Consider the following 22926-nt stretch of genomic DNA (forward strand, 5'->3'; position numbering starts at 1 on the left):
AACATCCGAACGGAACATGAATGTGCCTACAGCGCTTTTTCCTGAACTATGTAGAGCAATGATTGAGGTAGTGCGAAACGAGAATTCAATATTATCGTCAGTCGTACGCCGAAGACGTAATGTGTATTGCGTGTTGCTTTATGATATCCGATATGGTTATAGGTGGTACACTTAATTTGTAAGAAACAATCGGAGTGTGAAACTAGAAAAATTCTCCAGACAGAGTATAGAAGCGAGTTTTGTTTTTTACGAGAAATTGCCAGAGCTTGGATTAATGTTCAGCATGAATTTCTCGAGCATAATCTTATACGATAATTGTAATTGCTTGGGAAAGATTATTCACGTAATTTGCTATTAATTATACAACGTGACTCGTATTTCGGTGATGAAAAAGTCCAAAATCGATACGCGTAGAGATATATCTTATATAAAAAATACAATCCAACGTATGTGCAAGTTTTTTGGACAATTTTCTTCCCGAACGATGATAATAATACAGTTTAATCGATTCGTAATTGACATTTCTGTCGCGTTAGTTGATTATCTTACATTTGCGCGTGAGTAACGACTGTTAATTTACAATTCCACTATCATTTACGTAAATTTTTGTCGCTTCAACGTCTATCACAATCGAGTCCTTAATATTTATACCAAATCGGCCGACTCATATCCAGCTCTCCCAAATATTACATCAATGTTGCCACAACTGAACGTTTCATACTTATCAAATATAGAAAAGCTGGTTCTGTTGTTACATCAAATATTTATGCCGTTTTTACTACCATCACTTGTCAGATCTTGGCTATTACCTGCGGCTGAACGTCAACTTCAATCTGCTGCTGATACGGGGGCAGCTGTTGCTGTGGCTGTTGCTGTGGCTCTTGCTGCGGCTGTTGCTGTTGCTGTTGCTGCTGCTGGATTTTATAAAACTGCAGCAACTCCGCCACTGACAGCCTCGACATCTGATTAGTCTGTGCGCAGTTCGTATGGTTCAAAGACGCCGACCCGATTGGCGACGGTGTCTGAGCTTCCACCTGCTTTTCGCAATCGACGACCACGTAGTCGAGCCCTCGTCGCATGGCCTGAACCTGTTTAAGCTGCTGCAGAGCCTCCTCATAGCTCGGAAGACCGGATACTAGGGTGTACGAAGGAAGACTCTCCGTGTCTCCTCCTCGGCAGTCCGGGTCTCTCGATGCCGCAGCTCTTTGCTCCAGCACTGCAGATTGTAGAAGCACAGGGAAGAAAAAGAAAGGAACATGTTATTCTTGGTCGACTGTGAGGCCGCGGGCTCAAGGCTCAAGGAACCTTATTTACGTACTACGTATGTACTTTCGAAGCTTTTTGTACCGGAAGCATTCATTTAGCGTCAAGCTCTTGTCCAGACACTTACAGTCCGGTCAAATTATACGTACTTTAAGCCTAAAAAAAATTCTAAGAACAAAATTTTTGTACGTGGAAAGGTACGAGAGGTTCACAAGAGTTTGATTTTCCATTATCAACCTTCCGAGATTGATCGTGAAAATATTCAGAGAGATTCCGTACGAATTAATACGAGATGTTCTCCTCACGTGAGTTTTCTACTTTGAGGACAAACTATACGCGACTCAAATTTAATTCTGAATTTAAGTCAGGAATTCCAGCCAGGGAAATACGTGCAGAGAAGAGAAGTACTCGTAAGGAACGTCGATTGTTGACAGTGTAGTTTCTACATTATACAGTTGCGCATTGCCGAGTAATGAGATACGATTGCAGTGCGTAATGAACAAGCAATATCCCATAAATAGCTATACATACATCTATCCGGGTATATTATCGTACCTATATACGTACACTTGTAAATACAGCACGGGTTTCAATGGTCATCGAGGGTGACAACGACTGGGATATCGGTTTAGCAAACATGCGATCATGTCCTCGAATATTTAGAGATATATTTTATAAGAAGAAATCCGGCGGTAATTCCGATCTGATAATTTCTCGAAGGTCGATCGATTTCTCCCGATGGTGCAGTTTCCCCGTTAATTAATTATACCGACCCTGCAGCGTTACGACAAGGAGAGTATCAGACCTCCGGATCATGGATTCTGCTGAAACTTCTTGGAGTGTTTATTTGCCCCAAAATATGGCGATTCTGACGCGTAGCTTTATCCATTATATCGCTCTTCGCTCCGATTAAAATTGATTACGTGTGAAACGAAACGTGTTGTGTATTTGTACCTATTATATTAACTTGCATTCTCAGCGCTTCAAGTTTCGCTAAACAGGTTATTACAGATTCATTTTATGAACTGTGAATTTTCGACAACCTGACCTAGTGTAAATCGAACGAAGAAAGGCACAATGGATGGAACTACGTAACGGAAAGTCCGTATCTTAGACCGAAGAAACACCCGTACAAACTTCATCAGAATCTGTGGTCCAAAGGTACGATTCTCTCCTTTTGAACTCAATCCACATATCCCCTGTCTATGCCTGAATATTGATAAAGAAGGTCCGCGCTGAATACACACGGAAATATCAACCAACTGCATTGCCGCGTTGCAACGAACTAAAACGTGCAGAGAAAATTTTACGCAAGAGGATAAAAAAATAAATTAGTAGAAATTTATCTGTAGAATTTTTCAATTATCGCGTTTCAGAGATGTCGGATTTTACAGCGTTCGACTTTACCGACTGGCGGCGAAAATCGCGACGCTTCACGAGCGGCGTATTTAATTTTAAAAATCGCTTCTCGTCGCATTTCTTGCTCTTCATCGACTCGATGTAACAAAACAAGAATCTGACGAATTGCACATAGTTTTCCGCAGCTCGGTATTCACGCAATTCGCCTAAAACCATCATCCGTTCGTCCACTTCTCGACGCCATATCGATCACGCTACGCCTGTGTTTTGGATCCCGATATAATCCGTGACATCAATAGACGCGTTAGAAAAGTGTTACAAACGCGAATGCGAACGTGTACCAAACGGTCAGTTGTTCCAACTGTTAGCACTTTTGTTGCAGTCATCTTTTAGCACCGCCGACTGCGTGACTAGCTTAGCATCCTCGCTCTTGACACGGCAGTTTGTGTTAATAGGACCTTGGTACGTAAAAGCGGCCCGCCTACGTCACTGGGTACTAATTGGTTATCCGATTCCAGTTTATACGGCAAAATATTTATCCAAACACGCGTTGTAAATTTACTTTTAAAATATTTACACACGGCAGGTTCAACTATCCAAAGTTTTACTGCGAGTTAAAAATTTCGCCGATATCGTCAAAAATCGACCACCTAAAACGAAAAAAGACTGGATCAATCGGTTTGTACAATTTGTTTCTCTACCGATGGAAAAAAAAATTATTTACATCAGCGACGAAAATACATTTGACGCGTATAGCTCTGCAAGTCGGATAATTTTAATACGGATTATTGACTTGGAATATTTTCGAATTATTTCAAGACAAGTAAAGAAAACCAATTGTGATTTCAGAGAAAAGAAATTCGCAGACAGAAACGAGGACCGATATTTTCGAGGTACCTACTCACAATCGGACATACAGCCAACAAATCAATAGTTAGAGTGTCCCTATCGGACTTTGCACTTATCGGACTGTGTACTGTACTGTTTTTTCGTAAACAAGAATTTAACGTGATTCGTTTTCACTTACGAATAGGTATCGTTGTTATAAATGCGTTTGAAGTACAACGTTCTGGAGGCAACGGAATTTTTTCCAGAAATGTGACCAGGATTTTACCGATTTCGAGTTATTTGTTAAAGTTGCTTGAAAAATTCACCTAGTCATTTCAGTTATTGCCATTTTTACATGTACAATTACATACATGGGAGGGGGTAAAGAAAATAACTAATTATTTCTCGAAAAGAAGGAACAATGCGGTATATAAACGGTCTAATGTCCACCGTACAAATTTTTGTTTTTTATCGAAATGCGATAATTTGATACCACCTTGCGTCGCTACCGCATGGCTGCAGCAGGCCTGTTTAAAGAATCGAGGTATATGTATAGCGTGTATGAAAGTTGAGACACGTGTGCAGCGTATGTTTTTCTTTTAAACAAAGTAATATTTTTTCAATGAAAATAATAATACAACACGTAGCAGGACTTGATCGCGGGAATAATTGAAAACAAGTTCCAGGTTATACGTTCGAACAACTTCCTGCAGACAATCGCGCTCGATTTTCACCTGATAATAACTTCTGTACGCGTACAACAAAGAAGTATATACCGATCGAAATATAACGCGGGAGTATAATAATTTGAGTTAACTGTATGTACAAATTCGTACGAAGACGAGAGAAGCGGAAAAAGAAGAATAGAAATTATAATGAATAAATCATGCACACGCGTAATATGTTTAAGGTGTATGAAGGCGCGTATTGTGTCTGTATTCACTTCAATTACATTCGGCAATAGAATAAAACGGCAATCCTTCGTCTTGTTAATATAAACGTAGATATTACGAAAGATTTGCGCCCACCGCTGACGTAACGAATAATAAAAGGTGATTTAACTTCGCGACTCATTTCATTAACGTCCCCAGTAATTCTCACTGGCCCCGTTGAGTCGATTTTCCCATTTTAAAATGTAAATAAGCTGCAGAGATTTAAGTCGAGGGCGCAAGGGCGAGTCAAGTTTGTCAAATGCAAAACTCTTTTACTTTTTTTTTTTTTTCTTATCACGTTCCTGCTGGTCTTATAAGATACGCGAGAGATGATGAAAATTGAAATCAGAGTAACGAACCACGCGAAAGTCGTACCGTTCAATAATAGTTATCTGTTCAATTCTATTGTTATACTGTGTCATCAATTACCGATAGCCGTCACACGAATCTAACCGTCAATTTAATTTTGTGTCAATGTACAGTGAAATCACGTGCTGTGCTAGAACCTACAACGTGCTTACTATTAATATATATAAATTAACGATCATCGAAACAGGATCGAAACAATCAGCTCAAAGCATAGAGCCGTGACAAATTTCTTCAAATTCTCCATCCGTCACTGGTCACTACTGACTTTTACAGTTGAATTTCGTACAAGGCATCTAGAGGGGATAAAACAATCCAACGTCTTGGGTGAGACGTTGGATTAATATAGAAAACGCCTCGTATCGCCCGTATCGCCGATGTAAATAGCTGTGCAAGTATTGGAAGGAAAACAAAAATTATTTTACTAGACATAGAAATAAACGAATTTCTCTGTCACCCTACAAGTGTTTTCGCTGTTTCTCATCTCAACACATGGGCTGCGGGTGCAAATACACTGAAAACATTTAAAATTATTGAGGTAGACTCAAAGAAAAATTGAATTTATCGCAAAATAAATACGGGTACCTTACATAAAATATTAAGAGAATATATAAGAATTAAATAAACTCGTCGACAGATCGATCGGAATATGACGATCGAGAAATAATAGCCGTATCAAAAGTTATATATATTTATTGTTAATTCAAATTTAATCGATCAACAATATGTCATATTGCAGAGGAATTAATTAGACAACGAGTCCAATAGTCGATTTAAATTTAATTTTGCTTTTCAACTTTGCATTAAATTCGATCGGGATTGTATCGAACGAGAAGAAAAAATCGCTGGTACAAGTGAACTAATTGTTACAATCTATGACCACGCATTTATTCGATTGATTTACGATCTATTTTCACCGTAAGTTTATAAGATTCATTTCCACCCAACGGCAAAGAGAGCATTAGCTTGTACCAATATGAAAAGAAAAACAAAAAAAAAAAGAAGAATAGGAATGAGAACGAGGAGCGCAATGGATAAGTTAAAAAACATTTTTTTTTACTTTCCTCAACTTGCGGATTCTTCTCTGCTCGATTACACGAATCAAGCGAGGCGTAAAAGTTTCTATACCGCTGTATATGAATATGCGCGGGTGAATTGATCAGATTTTCGTTTGAATCGGTGGATAATAAAATAGAGCGGAAAAGCATAAAGAATGAGAGATACTTGCGAGACTCTCGAGATGTGAATAAATGGTGTTTGTCGAGATTCAAGAGAGCGATGCACTCTGTAATCAAGATTTGAGAATTGCGCGTCAGGTTTGTACAGCATCACACGAAGAAAATACACAACACTCCGCGTCTCGTTGAAGATTTAGATTCACCGCGTTGCGGCTGACGAAATTTACAGCGAAAAAATAACAATCAGGAGCAATTGTAATTAACGTGACACATAGTCACAGATCAGATTCAATTTCAACTGCCCTGCAGTTTAATTATCACGCATTTCGACCTTAGATTTTAATATCCCGTTCCTGTTGTTTCACCGAATGTGTATTAATGATACGAACGTTATCCTGAGATTTGAAATTGGGGTTAACACACGGTAGAATAAAGCAAAGATTAGAAAAGCAAATAAAAGATTACCTGCAAACGCATACAAATATTATCTTCCTAAATTATTATTACATACGTCGTATACAGAATTACTTTTTATAACTTTAGACCTGTTAAATTGTTTTTCGTAGTTTTTTTTTTTTTTTTTTTTTTTACAATCTAAAAAATCCCCGATCATAGTGTCGTGTCAATTTAAATGTGGAGCTAGAAACTATGTAGTAAAATTGCGTGACAAATCGTTGGAAAATAAAGCGACTCATAAGTTGTAAATCCACAACAGATATCAAAGTAGGCTTGACTAAACGGATAAAGCACGCTATCGGAATAATTCTGGCAAGTGCTCTTAACTGATAAGCTGTAAAGAGGACAGTTGTATCTTAACTCCTGGAATTTTAATTTCTTTTAGAGATAGCGCTAGACACAAATAATATATGCATGGATTATATCGGTCCTAAATGCGCAAAATTTGCCAGTTAAAAAACATCGAATCGAGGCTCCTGAGTGGGTGAAAAACATTCGTATGCCAGTGCAGCTGAAAAGATTCAGAGATTGTGAAGTGATCGTAAATTTTCTCTTTTACTTTTCCTTGTACCAATCGACCAATACATATTTCAAGAATATATCAGACGTTATCCGTGTAAAGTTCTAAGCTAAATATTAATCAAACACTGTTATTGCCGTTAAGAAAATAACCGTTATTATCAAAACCTCATGCAACATCGTATTCTTTGTCAATAAAACGAAATTATTTATTCATTTATTCAATTTATTTACTCCTACCGTCGTCTTCGACTGGTTCTAGAGTCTGCGAACGTTGCTGTCGCGTAACTCCAGGTTCAGTGTAAACCGGAAATGAAATTTGAATGGAAAATTACAGGATCAATCGGGTGTAGTGCGAACCGGTCCGTTAAACCCACTTGTGCAAATCTCATACGTCTTCTATTGATGTAAAAACATACAATACGTGAAAATTACGAATTTCATTTTCCAAGTATAATAATTGAAAACTCGCAATAAATCTTCAACCACGTTACCGGTCCACCATCCTAGTTGCGTGATGTTATGCAATATTCACAACGCAGTTTTACATACTTTGAATCGAAATATTTCACGTAGATTTAATACTCGGCAGCTATTTATAACGTTAGTACAGCAATAAAAAAATAACATCAAATTAATATACCTGCAGGCAAGCGTACAGGAATGCCTATCCACCATTCAATGAGAATTCCGATAATATGGAGGAGGAACAGACGCGCGTCTGGGGATATAATTATTTAGCAAAAAATCATTACGTAAGACGAATTCACCCGGAAGCGTAAGATGTAGACGTATACGTGTGTAGGGACATGAAATGCTTCGGTTACATTAAATTTCGTAGATCCTAAATCTAATTTAAGTTCTCGTTATAATTCGTCAATTTTTCTAACTTGATCAATGCGACTCGTAAGCATGCGCGAGTCACTCAAATTCAACTGAGAACAATTTCGGTTGAAAATTAGTTCAAACCGTGACTCCGTTGACGAATTTAAATTCATGCCAATAAATAATTGTACATACGAGAGAAAAAGGAGTGCGATTGAAGATACGGTAGAAAAATCCGTCCACAACCGAGAAGGAATATTTCTTTAGTTTTCCCCTCATCTCCGAAACAAAGAATAATAATCTGTTTACGTATTACTCGACGATATGAGCGTAGCGAGCGAATTTAGCATTCCGATCACGACATATTTATACCGATTTACGAACGACGAGAAACTCCAAGGTTGGTTTACGCGCCGTTGACGAGCGGCTGTATCGGCGTCGTGACTTCCGCTTACTGAACATGTCGCGATGTCGGCTCGAACAGCGAGAATCCTCCTTTACTCTTAAGGCTTTTTCAGTAATAGGGACAGGTTTTAATCCCGCGGTTGTTTCCATGTTTCTGATCTGAGTCAGGAGCAGTTTTCTCAGAAAAATTATGCGTACGGATCACGCGTATGAGTTGTTTTCCAAACAAATAGACTCACTCAATCTTTCACGCCAAATTTGCGCGTTTCAACGTAAGAGGCAAGGAAACATTGGTTTTCTCTTTATTTCCTTGTTTTCCAGCACTGCTCCTCATTATCTCGATTAACGCGATAACAATACCGCTCGTATCTTCTTCTTGCAAGCCAAAAATAATATACTTCTCTTGCTCTTCTTCTAATACGTGAAAAAATGAATGAATACAGTCCAAATTTCGACGGTTTTACCGTTCTTTCGTAGCACAATTCGGGAAAGTTACTAATATAGGGAGAAAAAGTGTGTTGCGTTTGCTCGGTCGGTAAGGGTAGGAGTACCAGACACCCTTAAGAGATGAATTGTACGTGTCTCGTATCTAGAAACTGGCAACGAATAACGGAAACCCAAAATAAATCAGCGAACGTTCAATCCGATCTACATTCGATCGATCGTGAGAAATAATGAACGCTCAGTCAGCCTCTCTCAGGTTCCTTTGTGGCCATCCTCCGGAGAGAAACCTTGCCTCGTGAATCACTGATTGCGAGCCAAGCTTGGCGGTGAAGCCGAGAACGCCGCACGCAGCCTGCGATTACAAATTGATGATTAAGCGACAAATGTTGGATTCTTGTTCATGCGACATTCGGTCGGTTATTGTGCAATCGGTCCGAAGCATACCGGACGATACGAACATGGGCGGGCTAATTGCCTACTACTGTTTTCAGGAAGAGTCGTCGCAGATTCCCCGTAGACTTTGCCTGGCTTGGGCCTCGCTTCCATGCGAACAGCTATGGAATTATTCATGGATGTGGAAATGCTCCGCCGATGGGCGCTAAAGTCCGCGTTGTAAGAGAAGTGAATCTCGCTACTTGGTTCGCAGCCTTTTTCTTAAATCTCGTTTTCAGTAACGAGACTCTTTCGCTTTTAACAAATATTCGTATTTTTTTTTTTCTCATTTCACTTTGAAAAAAATTAAATTGTGAAAAAATTAAAACGTCTTTCGTTCCAGTGTAGATCTGAACTAACATAGTCAACGTTTTGTACCTACATTGAGAAAAATATTTAGTTCCAATGACTCTTTCCCAACTGGTTGATCACTTTAGTCAGATTCCGCGACAACTGTGTAACGTATTTGGATCAACTAGGTGGCATCTGTATTATTACCTTGCTTAATCGCGTAAACTATGGTACAAGAGCAGTTTGGTATATTTTTTTACAGATAAATTTTTCACGTGGGCATTCTTTTAGTCAGCTATCTAATTCTAGTTGCTACTACTTGTAATGCCTCTAATTATAATCGTCTCTGACGATCAGCTTAAACGACGAACTTTGTTTGATTAATGCTGTCATATTTTATCTTGTAGAAAAATGTGAGTAAAGTTGGATCAACCGTGTCAACGGTAACGACGACTGAATGCATGGAAAACATACATACGATTATCCACAAAAAAAATAGCTGACTAAACTGCTCGGAATGGTAAAATCAGTTGTAGAGATTAGTGAAGTCACCGATTTTTACAGTTCAAATTCCTACTAAATATTTGAATAGCCAGATACCCGAAATTCCTCCTATCATCGCGTCTCAAATACCTTCGCAAAATTGCTCTCTCTCTCTCTCTCTCTCCGTTTATTAACTAAATGCACAATGAAAATACCCATTTTGAGTATAACTGGGTCGAATAATCCCGCCAAACGATCACTCAAATATTTGTGCTACTTAATTCGGATGCAAGCAATCGTTGAACGTTTCGTGGCAAGGCGCATCTACCCGTACAGATTTCATTCGCACAATCATATTACACATTAGAACACATGTGTACTCGGTGCAGAATTTGTCGCAATAAATCCCGCTCTATTTGCCAAGATCAAAATTAAATAAACCGAAAAATGCACGTGCACAGATAGCGGTAAAATCAGGTCACACACCTATAACACCTACATTCTGTGTTTATGGTATCATTTAGCATAGAATCGAAGTTACAAACATTGTTTAAATCATTTCGGTACATATATGCATATTATTATATATCAACTTCACGACGTTCGCTGCACCCACGCGACCAAGGAAATATTTGTCTATCGTTAGACGAATATGCGACTGCGGATGGTTGTCGTCTCCTTTTTAAATTATACTAATTTTGTCGAATATTTCACTTAGGCAACGGATGCAAATTTCCTAACAGCTCAGAAGTCCGCCCGCGAATTTATATGCCATACGATATACGTTATATGCTCGTTTACTCGCCCCGAGTATATTATGCCTTATACTTGCGGCATTGAACTTGCAAATACACAATATAGCTGAGTCAGTAAGCTGCTACTTATAACCACTGACATAAATACACGTCATTTATATAGGCGGTGACCCCCTTTGTTAACTTCAATAAATTTTACCTCGCTTAGGAACGCGAGTAATTAAGCATACAAAAAATCTCCAACGGTCTCATAAATATAAAACGGGACGGGTGTTTAATTAAAGGGAATTTTATACGTCATTAGTACGAACCTGCGAATCTTCGGATGCTTTGCGTACACGATATAATATATACTTATATACTCGATCGTGACGAGAATTGGCAATGATTTTTGACACTTTTTTTTTCTTTTTTTTTTGTTTCTCATTTCCAGTGCAGTGGGTGGACGTTAAATCGTAATTACGTCGGATCGAGCGTGTACGAATGACGCTAAGCCGCATATAATACGGAATATATTACTTGGACAAACCTGATTCGCATAAATTGCATAAATTTCGGGAGTTCGTTGTCCTTCGGCGGACGCACCTACGCCGGAAGTCCGCGAAAGGATCGCACGCGCGAAATTCTACGGTCGTGTAATCAGATTGGCGGGATATCCGAAGACGGTTTACACGCGGGGAATTAGAACTAATTGCGAACGACACTATACAGTTAACTTACAGTCTTTCGACTGCTAGCTTGGGGGCTCACCGCTATAATTGCTTTCACGCTTGACAAACCGCTAATAATTACATCAGTGCGAATAAACGACGAAAACGGTAAGTCCACCACGGTGAATATTCTCGCAAGTCAAGAGGATCTAGTCATCGCTGTTGAGGAAAAAAAGAGAAAAAAAAAACCGAAAAAATTGAATATCTCGGAAACACGGGAGCAGAAAACATTCATCCAAGAGTTGTGAGAAAATTTAAACAAACGTAAATGCTATTCTACGAAAATTTCAAAACGTAAAATAACGCCGAACTTGGATTTTTGAAAGTTACATTTATTACGAAACAATACGAAGAAATCAAGTCCGATCACTGTTTCGCAGTAGAGAATTGGATAATTACTGTTTCCTTGAAAATGTATCTACAGAATTTGTCTTTCTGGAAATTCGAACAGCTCATCAAGGCGAGAGTAAGAGATAAAACTGCAAGGAAAAAACGGGAGGCATCGGGTTATTCGATGAAATATACTTCGTGAAATGAAGAATTTACTGTAGAATCGTTATGCAGAGTAAAATCGGTTACATTTACGGTAAAAAATGTTGACATGTACATTTTATGTATTTTTTTTTTTTTTACCAAAAACCCTGAGTTCTCCCACTTTTCCTGCAGTTTTCAGTAAAATCTGCTCTTTTTTTTTCTCCACGCGAAAGACGGTCTAATTTTCATCCAAAAATAGAGTGAAACCTGGCGCTTGGAGTTCGTTTGTTTCTCCCTTTTCTCTCACCGTGTCGTTTCCACTGCTGAAACTTGTGGTAGAGCAGACAGGAACACATGCAGCAGACGCAGCTGAGGACCATCAGGGTGAGGACAACGCCGATCCATACATCGGCAAGAAACTGCTCGTATTCGGTCTCGCTCATTTCCCTCTGGCTCTCGAGCTCCTGGACGACTTCCGACACGACCTGAACCAAGGTCAGGTTTTCATCGAACGCGTCCTGGGCCGAAGAGCGACGATCTGCGTTCTCCATTGCGAACCGAGTAACGTTGGTCCCACCGTGAACGGACATTATCACTTGCGTCCGAACGATATCTCGATCTCCGTAGCCTCGCTGATTTTCACGGTCAGGATCCAAAGTCGGTTAGCGCTTTCGAAAAGCTCGGCTTTCCACAGCTTCCAGATGTTTTGTTTCAATTTAATACCCGAAAATTACGCTACGTCGGTATGTTCACCTTCACTCAATCTTTGCATTATTATACCCGGATAATTGTTGCTCGTTCAAGTGTTCGGTGACACTGTGATCATTGCTGGATCAGGGGTTCAACGCAGCTTATTCGTACAACGTATACACACGCCTACACATAAGTGCGCACCTTCGTTATGACAGTTGACAAACCGACGTCGTCGTCGTCGTCGTCTTTCCCTGGGTTTATTTTCAAGCTATGACGGATCCCGATCGGATCGCCTCTGCGTTTTACTTTTAATACTTTGTTGTTGTTGTTGTTGTTATCGTTGTCATTGTTCTTATTATTATTAACTTCGCGCGCCGGTTTGCACTAATGATTTCAATTTTTAAACGTGATAAGTATGCTGCTGAATTTATATGCAACGCGTCGAGTAGTAAGCGCGCAAATGACCGGAGATATTGACAATTGTCAAAACTTTCGGTATCACTTCAACTATCTTCGAATATCAGTGTGTATTAATAACTGGAATTGCAGCTCGGCACTTCTGACACGTAGAAATATTCGTTTGAATAAAATTATCGTTTATAGTAGACTTCGGACAATAAGCGAGATTTTTACTACTTGTAGATAAATACATTCACGTCGTCAATCCACTCGCACAATTTTTCCAACCAGAAAAATACCTTCCCGGTAAGAAAGGGGAGGAAAAATGTATGGGAAATTTGAACAGCTACTTTGGTACTTTGGCACTTTGATTTTCAATCCTCGTATTTAACGTGTATTTCCGCTTATCTCGTTGCCCGCAGTTTCTTCCCATAATATTAGTCACCGATATACGTATACGCAATATGATTTCGGAATTCGGACAGGCGTTGCGCTCGATTCCACCCTGCGCATCGTTATCCGGGATACCGAATGTTATTTAAAAACTTGCCCGTCGGTCTATACGCGATACTTTTTAACGCCTGACCACGATACCCTGACGGCTCGAGTCTCGCCGCGATTCTGAGCTTCGCGGGCTCGAGGCTCGCTCTGATATACGTACAAGGTGGATAATTGCGGCTGACACGCCGACTACGACCTACACATGCGGCGTTACGCTTGAATACGTGGATGCTCGGTAAATAGTGGATTGCGGCCTCTTTGGAGACTTCGGAGGTACAATCATCGGCTGCGAGACGTATTTCGACAGTGGCGCGGAAAACGATGACGATTTCCAATTTTTTACTAATCGGTATAATTCTGTGGCTCGACGCGGTTGAAGAAACCTTGACTACGTTCTTTGAAAGCGAATTCGCGATCTTCGATCTAGTTTCTGTTTGGAGCACGCTTTGAGTAAATACATTTTTTCGGAATTTCAAATTTTTTATAACAGTCACGAAGTACGAAGTACGTGCTTCGGTATGTAACGTGTATATCGACACGGTGGGTGTTGATCGTTAATTTTTTACAACAACTTTATTTCACTCGTTCACAGTATTACGTGCATAACTAATCAACATTTACAAAACGTGTTCGGTGATTCAAAGGCGATCGACGTATTTAGCTCTTTCTAAATCCTCCGCTAACGATCTTTCACCTTGTTATAGTACAGTGTCGAATCTCGAATCGGCCGGTATTACATTAAATCACACCTATGTAATTATTGCGATTCAAATCCGTTTGGCAAAAATCAATTCCTTCCTACACACGTCCGTGAATTCGATCATTGACGCTTTGCAAATATCGTCGTTGAAGACCTTTCTCTCTGTCTGGTGAATTTCCATATCACGCTTGTCGTGACCGCTGATTCCGCATCATTGCTCCGCGGCGAAACACTGATCTCGCAATTGCGAGTCGAGATCAGAAGCCAAACAGTCAACGAAGAGACTGTCGGTAAAATAAATCGAGCTTTCTGATCTGGAGAGAATTTTTTACTACATTCGTATTTATGTTTTACACAAAGTCGCAATATTTCGTTCAAAAACATCACGTAAGGCGTGAAATTTATTGGACGTTTGTGTTATCCACTCGGAACTTGCAGATAGCGCGACACTATTTCACCTGTCATTTTTTTTTTATTTATTTATTTTTTTTTTTGCCACCGCGAATATGGGTATACAATACATAATGACATTTACTTCCGGTATCGGACCGTATGTAGCGCACTATTCAAACCAGGCAGCTAAACGAATAATTTATACGAATATAGCTACACGTTTTCCAAAGTAGTAGACAATAATGCGTCTTAAATAGAGCTGAAAAATGTTAATTGACTCTGACAATCGGAATAACTTCAAATGGGAGCTGTAAAGTTGATAATTTAGAAACTAAACTTTTTTTCCTCGATTTTTTTCGCAACATTCAACGAATTGACCATGAAATTCTCAAGCTTGTAAGTTTGTTCGCTTAGGCGAAATAAATATACAGAAAATGTTTAATATCAATCACCTCCGGTCTCAAACAAATTGAAAAGAAGGCTAGTATGAGTTGGTGTAGGTGATTATAAATCAAGTGTCTATCGAGTCGCCTAAATTAAAGTATCCATCCGAAAATTCAAGAGCTGTTTCTTGACTTTTTGCCACTATGTAATTAAAGTTTCATTTTATCTAAATAGGTTTGTGAATAGGAGTTATTTCCATTTTCAGGTTATCGCGGACGTTCACAAAGTGGATCACACGTACAATCATTGCGTATTGCGAAATTATGAAGTGCAATTACAAGAGACGGCAAAAACGCTCATCGCTCACAAATTACTATCGGATAATAGGTGAGCTAGTTTACGTAAACGCGTAGACAACGACATGTTATAAAATGTAAGAACGGGCATACAAATTGCAAGCTAACGCAATTTACCTGAATTATTCTAACGGCCACAACGCGAAATGAAGAACATTGAAAAAATTAATCTTTTTCTAGACTTTCGCCCGTGATCTATTAACCGATGACTACTCATAATCAACGGTGTATGTATTATTATTTGTCAAATGTCGTCAAATCTAAAACTGCATTCGGATTGTCGTTGGTACAATGTTGTTGATATCATATTAACCGGAAGATACAAAGTTTGTCAGAAAAAATGAATCGATTATGCTCTATAGCGTAAAATTCTGTAATTTAAACCAATATTCCATCCCGTGGAAATGAAAAATAGTCTATCAGTCAAGTCGTAAATAATCTGCAGTACCAATCCAAGGGACTATCATGCAATGATTTTTTTAAGTGCATACTGGCATAGGAACATGTGTAATGCACATACCCGTACGCATATCAGATGACACGATTCGTATCTTTGTTGTTACCATCAATCGGAAATTCTAAGATCATTATAACCAATTTTTCCAGTGGTTTTTGCTGTTCAAACGATGAGGTTGTTCAAACAACGTTTGATTGTTCTTATTTTTTAGTATTTACGCCACAATTTACTGCAACATCTTTGATTTCACATAATTTAGAATAAGAAATTAATAATAAGGCAAAAAAACCTAATCCCTTAGTGGACCAGGGCTGACCTTGTGCATTCTTTCGTGTATGGGATAATCTACCAACTTTCGCCCAATCGTATCGAATTAAACAAAAACCCATTTTCATTCAACTTTAAAAACGTTTGGATGTACACCAAAGTGACTACTGTTACACACAACGAAAAATGTTCAATTCATTTCAGGGGTTTCGCACTTACGTATGGCCTGAAAGTGTAAAAAATCGCGTTCGTTCTGCAGTTCCTGCGGATATAACTTGACTCTGAAAAAGCGAAAAAGGAAGCTCGAATTAATTTAGCAAACTGGATTTTCAGCTCGCAGATAAATTATTACAGTAGTCTAGTTCTATATTTATTCGCCGCATGTTACTCGATGACAAAAATTAGGTTTCAAATATATCACACTGAATTATCAAACAATAATTAAAATAAGTTTTCTTACCTCCTCCGGGCTGCTCCACCCTTTACATGCAGTAGTTCTCGTAGCATTTCCGGTTGTATAGAGCAATGGTGATAAACTTGTCACACTGCAACAAGAACATAGTAAAATATTACTTGCACAATGTATTTGGATCACATTTCAAGTCACTACAGACCGTTGTGTCAAAATAAGTTACTTGCATGATATTTCAGTGGTTCCTGATTTATTTATAAATGAACTGCAGAAATTAATTAATACTAGAAGGCTAAGAAAATAAGCACAGATATTGAATAAATGCATAAAATTAGTGAGCAGCTAAAATCATTTACGATGAAAAAGGACATGGTAATTAAAAATCATATCGAATATGTACCTTTCAGTTTTAATCACTGCATATCGTGTGATTTAATTTTTAGTTTGTTGTCAGAGATAGATTGATTGGGTCACGTCCTTCGGATCATCGCTGCATGTGGTTAATAGTGCTGCAATAGAGTATACTCCTGTTAACAGGCAAGAAATATCAACATTTTATTAGTATTTGTTTTGCAAAATTAATATATAATACGTCGAAAAATTACTCTGTTTTTTGTAAATATAATGAAGCATCGAATACCAATCAATTTCAACTAACTGACAAATTTCTCAAATTAAAGCAAGCCCAAAAGTATAACCAAGAATGATCTCAAATGTGTACCTGTTTCCTAGTCTTTCACAAAATTGCGGCTTGTTCACCATCTGCATTTGTTTTCCAACATCGTATTACTGGGGTCACTTGATGCGGATACTCGCACATTCTCGCAGCAGTTCAATTCTGTAATTAGGTGAAAAATGATAACAAAGCCGATTCTTCCTACTTTTAAATGCGACCTGGAACATTTCTCTACCCCCTTTTGGGCTGAGATATCTAACTTTTTGATACTTATGGAAAATTCGAAGCGATTCCGAATTTCCGAACTAATTTCGCTAAAAGCTGAAGCTGTACAAAAGGATGAAAATTTGATACACGAAACTCACCTTCGATGTCGTAGGCTGTTTTTATTTCGGTAACTCGGTTCTTTTATGGGCTATACGTTGCATGCAATACCTACACTGATCGAACAACATTGCACAGCCTTTTTTTTTACCATAAGGTTATATCCCGCATAGTCAAAGTCTGTATCTACATACATAGCGATCTGAATTCTCGACGTACGGCTTGCGTAGCTTCACTACGGCTGCTCGGAAGCGACTGACACCGCACTGCGCTCAGATACGGAAACTCCATGCGAGCTGCGTAGAACGCGGTCAGATGTTTGAAAAATTGCCGTTTCACGTGGCGTCAGGCGTCAATTGAAATTTTCTGGCGACTTCCAGGCGAATAAAATACGTCGACCGAAGATGGATTCTGACATTCCTAAGAGTCCAATTAGTGGAAAGAGTCCTGAAAAAACGAGCCTGAGACCAAAAGTTTCCGAGCTCCGAGAATAGCAAACAAAGGAAGGTTAACCCTTTGCAATTTTTTGATCGAAAATTGACCGATTTTGAGAACTACTTGAATCAATTCTCTGATGCAGCATATCGACGTAATTTTGCAAGAGGAATCGACTGCGCGTAGTCCGAATACATTATCATCTACTTCGTTTTGTTTCTTCATTTTCTTAATTTTTTCACACTTTCAATTAACAATCCTAGATTTTTCAATTCTTCGAAGAAAAATGTAATTGAGATCCGCTGACCTAACCACGTCGGTTTCGACGCGAATTCGAATCGAATAAACTTGAACACAAAGGCATTCTTAATTTGGACAGAAACTTTACCAATTTCGTTTTAAATTACTTCGACGTGTAGGAAATATATTACAATCAATGTTAAAATAAGTTAAAACGTTATCATTAGATTTGAGGTTATTGAATGCCATGTTATTAGAGAAGCAAAGTTGTTATATCAAAATTTTTGGTGTTTTTTCAATTCCGAATGCGACGAATACAGCTGAATCGAGGCCAACTATTCGATTCGTTTGAATTTTTGATCGGGCAATAAGTCGGGTAGAAAAATAACAGCAATAGTAGCGTTTCAGGCAGTTTGAGGCGTTGAATTTATACAATTCATCAATATTCCATCACGAATCACGATATTAAACAATTGAAAATACGGTGATGAGGGTCAGCAGCGCTACTAACGGATGCGCGATCAACTAAATTACCGAAGTAGCGTTGCAATCGCTTACGGAGATTGCTTGAAGCTTGAAAATAATGAAAGGGCGATAGATGGGTTTGTGAAGAAAAAGAAAAGAGCGAGAGGGGAAGGACATGAAATATGGCGGATGTTTTGTTTGTGTGCACTCGGGATGTATTGCCGCTAAAATAGCAATGTTTACACGTTTATATTTAACGTGGTGCGAGTGAATGCGAAAGGTGTACAACAATAGAAAATGAACGCTACAAGTTTATATGTGTCAACCTGCAGATTAGTTTTGCAAGCTGATGCTGAAGATGCTAATTCATGGACAGATTTGTATAGGCTAGTTCCTTACCTAAGGCAAAGTTTAAGCTGTACGGTATGCTCAAATTTATTAATCGAACCGCACACACCCACCGAAACAAACTGTCAGCACCATGTGTGCAAGAGCTGTAAGGGTGGTCGTAAGAAATTAAAACCATCGTGCAGTTGGTGCAAGGACTATGACAAGTACGTGGAGAACGTTCAACTCCGAATACTGTTACAGTGTTACAAGAAACTATGCGAATATCTGTCGAGCACCAACATATACCGCAACTTAATTATATCCATATCGTCTAACAATTCTAACAACGGAGCGTCTACAATGGGAGCGTCTAGTCTTATGGAATTAATTCAAGAAGGCGCAGGATTCAAAGATGAATTCAAGAGCAATGCAGGACTCTCTAAATCGGCTTACAGTATACTGCCCTGTATTTATACAAGTACAACGTCGACCCAGACTCAAGGGAATTCAATACAAACTACGGAGAGTATATCCCCAGTTATACCTGGTCAGTTATTTCAAGTATATTTGTTTCCTTGTTTAGAACTTCTGCAGAAGTGCAGTTTCTACTCTTCGACGCTAGAAAAAACATACACTTTCTGTTAATTACAGAGTCCCCAGCGATACGAACCGTCTCTAATGGCTCCTCAATTTATTCAGTAATGTATGCCGGCTCGGGTAATAAAATAACAATTAAAAGAAAGGCTGCGGCTGCGGATGAGGTCGAACTGGGCCAGCAAGAAGTTGATGGTACATCGCAGAGCTCCATCGGGGCTGTTAAATGCATTCCAAGCTCTCACCTTACCTATGGAACTTCGTCTCAGAAAAAGTCATCGAAGATCAGCAAAGTAAGATATACCGTATCTACGACGAGAACAAAAGAACAAGAGAAAGGAAGAGATGGAACAATTTTTTCATACCGCTGCTATTTCATTTCAGTCGGCAGGTAATTTTAAAAAACCAAGATCGAGTTCAACACGGAGTAAAAGAAAAGGATGCAGATGCGGCAATGCAACCGCAATACCTGGGAAATTAACATGTTGCGGACAGAGATGTCCATGTTATGTTGAAAGCAAACCGTGTGTCGAGTGCAGGTGTAGAGGTTGTCGAAATCCTCACACAGCCGACGGGTTAAAGGTATATTTTCAAGTTGGTACAGTAACTAAAAAATATCCTATAAAGCTGCAATTACTGTTAGTTTGTCTAATCGACTGTCACTATGTTTACAGATTCGTCCTCATATACCAGAGCTGCATAATCTTCAATTGCAGTTATCAACGCCTGTAGATTGTGATTCTTTATCCTCAGATCCATTGAGTTCAGTTCAGCAGTGTCTCTCTACTTCTCCAACAACTATTCAAGTATTGAATGTTTATTCTACGCCTAGACTAGATATAGATAATGTACCTCAAAATTTACCAGCTGCACTCCTAGTTGGAGAAGATGCGATGGTCAGTACAGAAAGCGAAGCTGATGATAGCGACGTACAAATCGATGTGTGACGATACATGTGAAGACGCATTGGTGGCGTCGTGTTAGTCGCTTTTGTAAAAAGTCTATTATTACGTTTTGATAAATATGACAAAATGAGTAGGGATTTTAATTTGAAGAAAAAAAATAACAGAAACTAATAAAAGGATCAAACAATTTTTCAATAACTCGTCCATTTTGCTTCATGTAGGATTGTAAGTCACCGTTTTTAAGTCATCTATCGTCATACTGTGAATAAATTTATCTTCGTGACTGTCATGTTTCAAATGAAAGTATTTGCAGAAAAAAGCTTGCTTTTTCATACATTCCTCTCTACGATCAATGAATACAAGAAATTTTACAGCACGAGATTTTCATTTTTAAGGAACAAATGTTATGGATTACTAAACTTTTTTGATAATCATTGATTTCTAAATCAAACAAGCACTGAAGCAAAACGGACAAAGTATCTTTCCAACTTTTATATTAAAAAAAAAAAACTATTAATAATATTTGGCAATGAAGTTTCGCAACTATGTAAACAAATAAGTCATCTCATCAAAAATAGAATACACTACGTTCTATTAAATTAATTCATTATACTTAATATGAGTATGCTGTTGAAAATGGGAGGTAAAAATATTTTGAGCACACTGTAGTGAAACTGTCGAAGCGTTTGGTTCTACGATCTTCGAGTAATTCTGGAACATCGACGAAAGTGTTTCAACAACATTGAATATAAAGTGCAATCCTCTAATTTTTATAGCGCAATCAAGAGTCTCCAGCATTACTTTCATCAAAGCTTTTAGAAAAATCAGTATGAAAAAGTGAAAGTGTATATTATACGTTATTATAAACTATTATTACATACGAAATAATGATATTAGCGAAATATGTAAAATTAGAAATGACGACATGAAAATCAGGTGTAGCTGATTAGAGGAAAATAATAGTGTACATATATATAAGGATGAACTTTAGCTGTCATAGCCAATTAGCTTCATAACTCATCGATAATTTTTATTGAAATTTAGCCTCGGGATTAACTTTCAATGAAAGAAGTACAATGAAACTGGAGTTGAGGATTTGTTAAGAGGAGAAACATGATGGTTGGCTCGGGAATATTATTTGGTAAATCAATTTTTCTACATGGTCCAAAATAATCATCTACTATACCTAATGTTTAGGTATCTTAGTTATACATACCTGTTGTAAATAAAAAATAATGAAAATATTTAGATTTATCATTGTATAAAACGCTACTTTATATCAAAGACTTGTAGATTATATTTTTAGGGTAAAATTTGTTGAGATCTTAGCAATGGATGAATGCCCGCGGTTTTTAAAAAGTGTTGTCTTGTCTAATTGAGTTGATGAAAATTCAACAGAACATAAAAATAAGATTATCTCTTTCAAGAATTAGTACAAAATCACTAACAATTGGTGTTTTTAGTAATTGTAGAGTATGTTATTATGAAATGTTTTGAGAGAACACAACTTTTGTTTGAATTAGAAACATCACGATAAATTTTTACAAGCTTCTAAACTGCAATGTGACATCCTGAAAATAGAATTACATCCAGGCATCAAGTTGAAAATACGGTTGCAATTAATTGACGGGACAGTAAATACAATTAGGAAACAATTCTTTAATTACATCTCTATTTACAAGATCTGCAATCTAAAGGATTAATTTTTTTCTATGATGAAAATATAGCGTTGTTGTATGTTTGTAAGAATAGTCCTCCGGAAAACAACAGCAAGAAGATACCATCTATAAGAATATAGTCCACTATAAAACGAAAGATATTGGCACCGAATATAAAATTAATAATGATTATAAAAAAGAAATTAAAAGTTCAGAAAATTCCAATTCTGTTTTTCTTCTTATAGATATGTTCGTTTATAGGAAAAATTAGTACACACTTAGCAAGTTCAGAGGTCCAGCTTTTTACATTATAATCAATGTTCAAAGCTAACGACATATTTCGATCACTCTAATTAACTAAGCTAAATTAATGTGGAATTTGTGTCATATCGTGCCTTGTATAGTGGGCTAAGGAAAATTGTTAACTTGTGTCCCTTATGTTAAGAAAGTTGATTAATTTTTAAAGCCGGTCTGTGGTAGTAGCAAGTAGCATGCTTCACACCAATTTGTTAACAAGACGTGGACACCTTGCACTTTTAATCAACTCCAAGTGATTCAAAAATCACCTAAACGTGTAGGATGAAATATCCAATTTACGGTGCAGTAAAATATTATAAGTGGCATTAACGCAGTTGCAAAGGGTAATCTATTACTACAATTCTGTGCAACATGTCTTGTTAGCTGATAAGATTATTAAGAGAAATATATATATATATATATATATATATGTATGTATACATTAGACTTCCCCTTAACAAAACTTATTTTTCATTCGCCCCCTAATTTGTTTCCAAATGAATAGAAAAATGTTATGAGCCCAACCGGAGTCCTCTATTCCACGGATAAACGGTGCCTGTTCGCATGACCTTTGCCCATTACAACGCCATGGAAATTTGACATATTCTAGTTTCAATTTCTTTTTCGTATCCCAGAGACATTCAAAAAAATCTGACAGTCATCACAATCTAATCTATATTAGTAATAGACATGGAAAAAATTTTGAGTGACTCTCGTGTA

The 22926-nt window shown here is 37.9% G+C and overlaps 2 protein-coding genes across 5 annotated transcripts; one reads left to right on the forward strand and one right to left on the reverse strand.

Annotated features, from left to right (window-relative positions):
- Nucleotides 1-483: 483 nt before the first annotated feature.
- Nucleotides 484-17546, reverse strand: LOC124175339 (uncharacterized protein DDB_G0285291-like). Of its 4 annotated transcripts, XM_046555468.1 has the most exons (7): nucleotides 17477-17500; nucleotides 17324-17393; nucleotides 17004-17120; nucleotides 16683-16809; nucleotides 16331-16415; nucleotides 16090-16151; nucleotides 484-1216 (listed from the first exon to the last, which is right to left on the reverse strand). In XM_046555468.1, exons 5-7 carry the CDS (start codon nucleotides 16375-16377, stop codon nucleotides 792-794), a joined length of 534 nt encoding a protein of 177 aa, XP_046411424.1. In that variant the 5' UTR covers nucleotides 16378-16415; nucleotides 16683-16809; nucleotides 17004-17120; nucleotides 17324-17393; nucleotides 17477-17500; the 3' UTR covers nucleotides 484-791. The 4 variants fall into 4 exon arrangements, with proteins under 4 accessions (XP_046411424.1, XP_046411425.1, XP_046411423.1 ...); XM_046555469.1 differs by having other exon boundaries at nucleotides 16683-16791; nucleotides 17324-17546; XM_046555467.1 differs by having other exon boundaries at nucleotides 17324-17546.
- Nucleotides 17547-18590: 1044 nt separating this feature from the next.
- LOC124175210 (E3 ubiquitin-protein ligase MSL2) lies at nucleotides 18591-22611 on the forward strand. The gene is made up of 4 exons (XM_046555224.1): nucleotides 18591-19299; nucleotides 19404-19639; nucleotides 19731-19928; nucleotides 20021-22611. The coding sequence occupies exons 1-4, from the start codon at nucleotides 18720-18722 to the stop codon at nucleotides 20291-20293; spliced, it is 1287 nt and encodes a 428-aa protein (XP_046411180.1). The 5' UTR covers nucleotides 18591-18719; the 3' UTR covers nucleotides 20294-22611.
- Nucleotides 22612-22926: the final 315 nt, after the last annotated feature.

The sequence above is a fragment of the Neodiprion fabricii genome, chromosome 2 (assembly GCF_021155785.1).
Source record: "Neodiprion fabricii isolate iyNeoFabr1 chromosome 2, iyNeoFabr1.1, whole genome shotgun sequence".
NCBI classification, from domain to species: domain Eukaryota; kingdom Metazoa; phylum Arthropoda; class Insecta; order Hymenoptera; family Diprionidae; genus Neodiprion; species Neodiprion fabricii.

Coding starts and splice junctions, on each gene's coding strand:
- LOC124175339 (XM_046555466.1), bottom strand. CDS start 12,310: ATGTCCGTTCACGGTGGGACCAACGTTACTCGGTTCGCAATGGAGAAC. Junction 1,217..12,027: donor TCAGCAGTGGAAACGACACG/GTGAGAGAAAAG, acceptor TACAATCTGCAG/TGCTGGAGCAAAGAGCTGCG.
- LOC124175210 (XM_046555224.1), top strand. CDS start 18,720: ATGAACGCTACAAGTTTATATGTGTCAACCTGCAGATTAGTTTTGCAA. Junction 19,300..19,403: donor TATATCCCCAGTTATACCTG/GTCAGTTATTTC, acceptor TGTTAATTACAG/AGTCCCCAGCGATACGAACC. Junction 19,640..19,730: donor AGTCATCGAAGATCAGCAAA/GTAAGATATACC, acceptor ATTTCATTTCAG/TCGGCAGGTAATTTTAAAAA.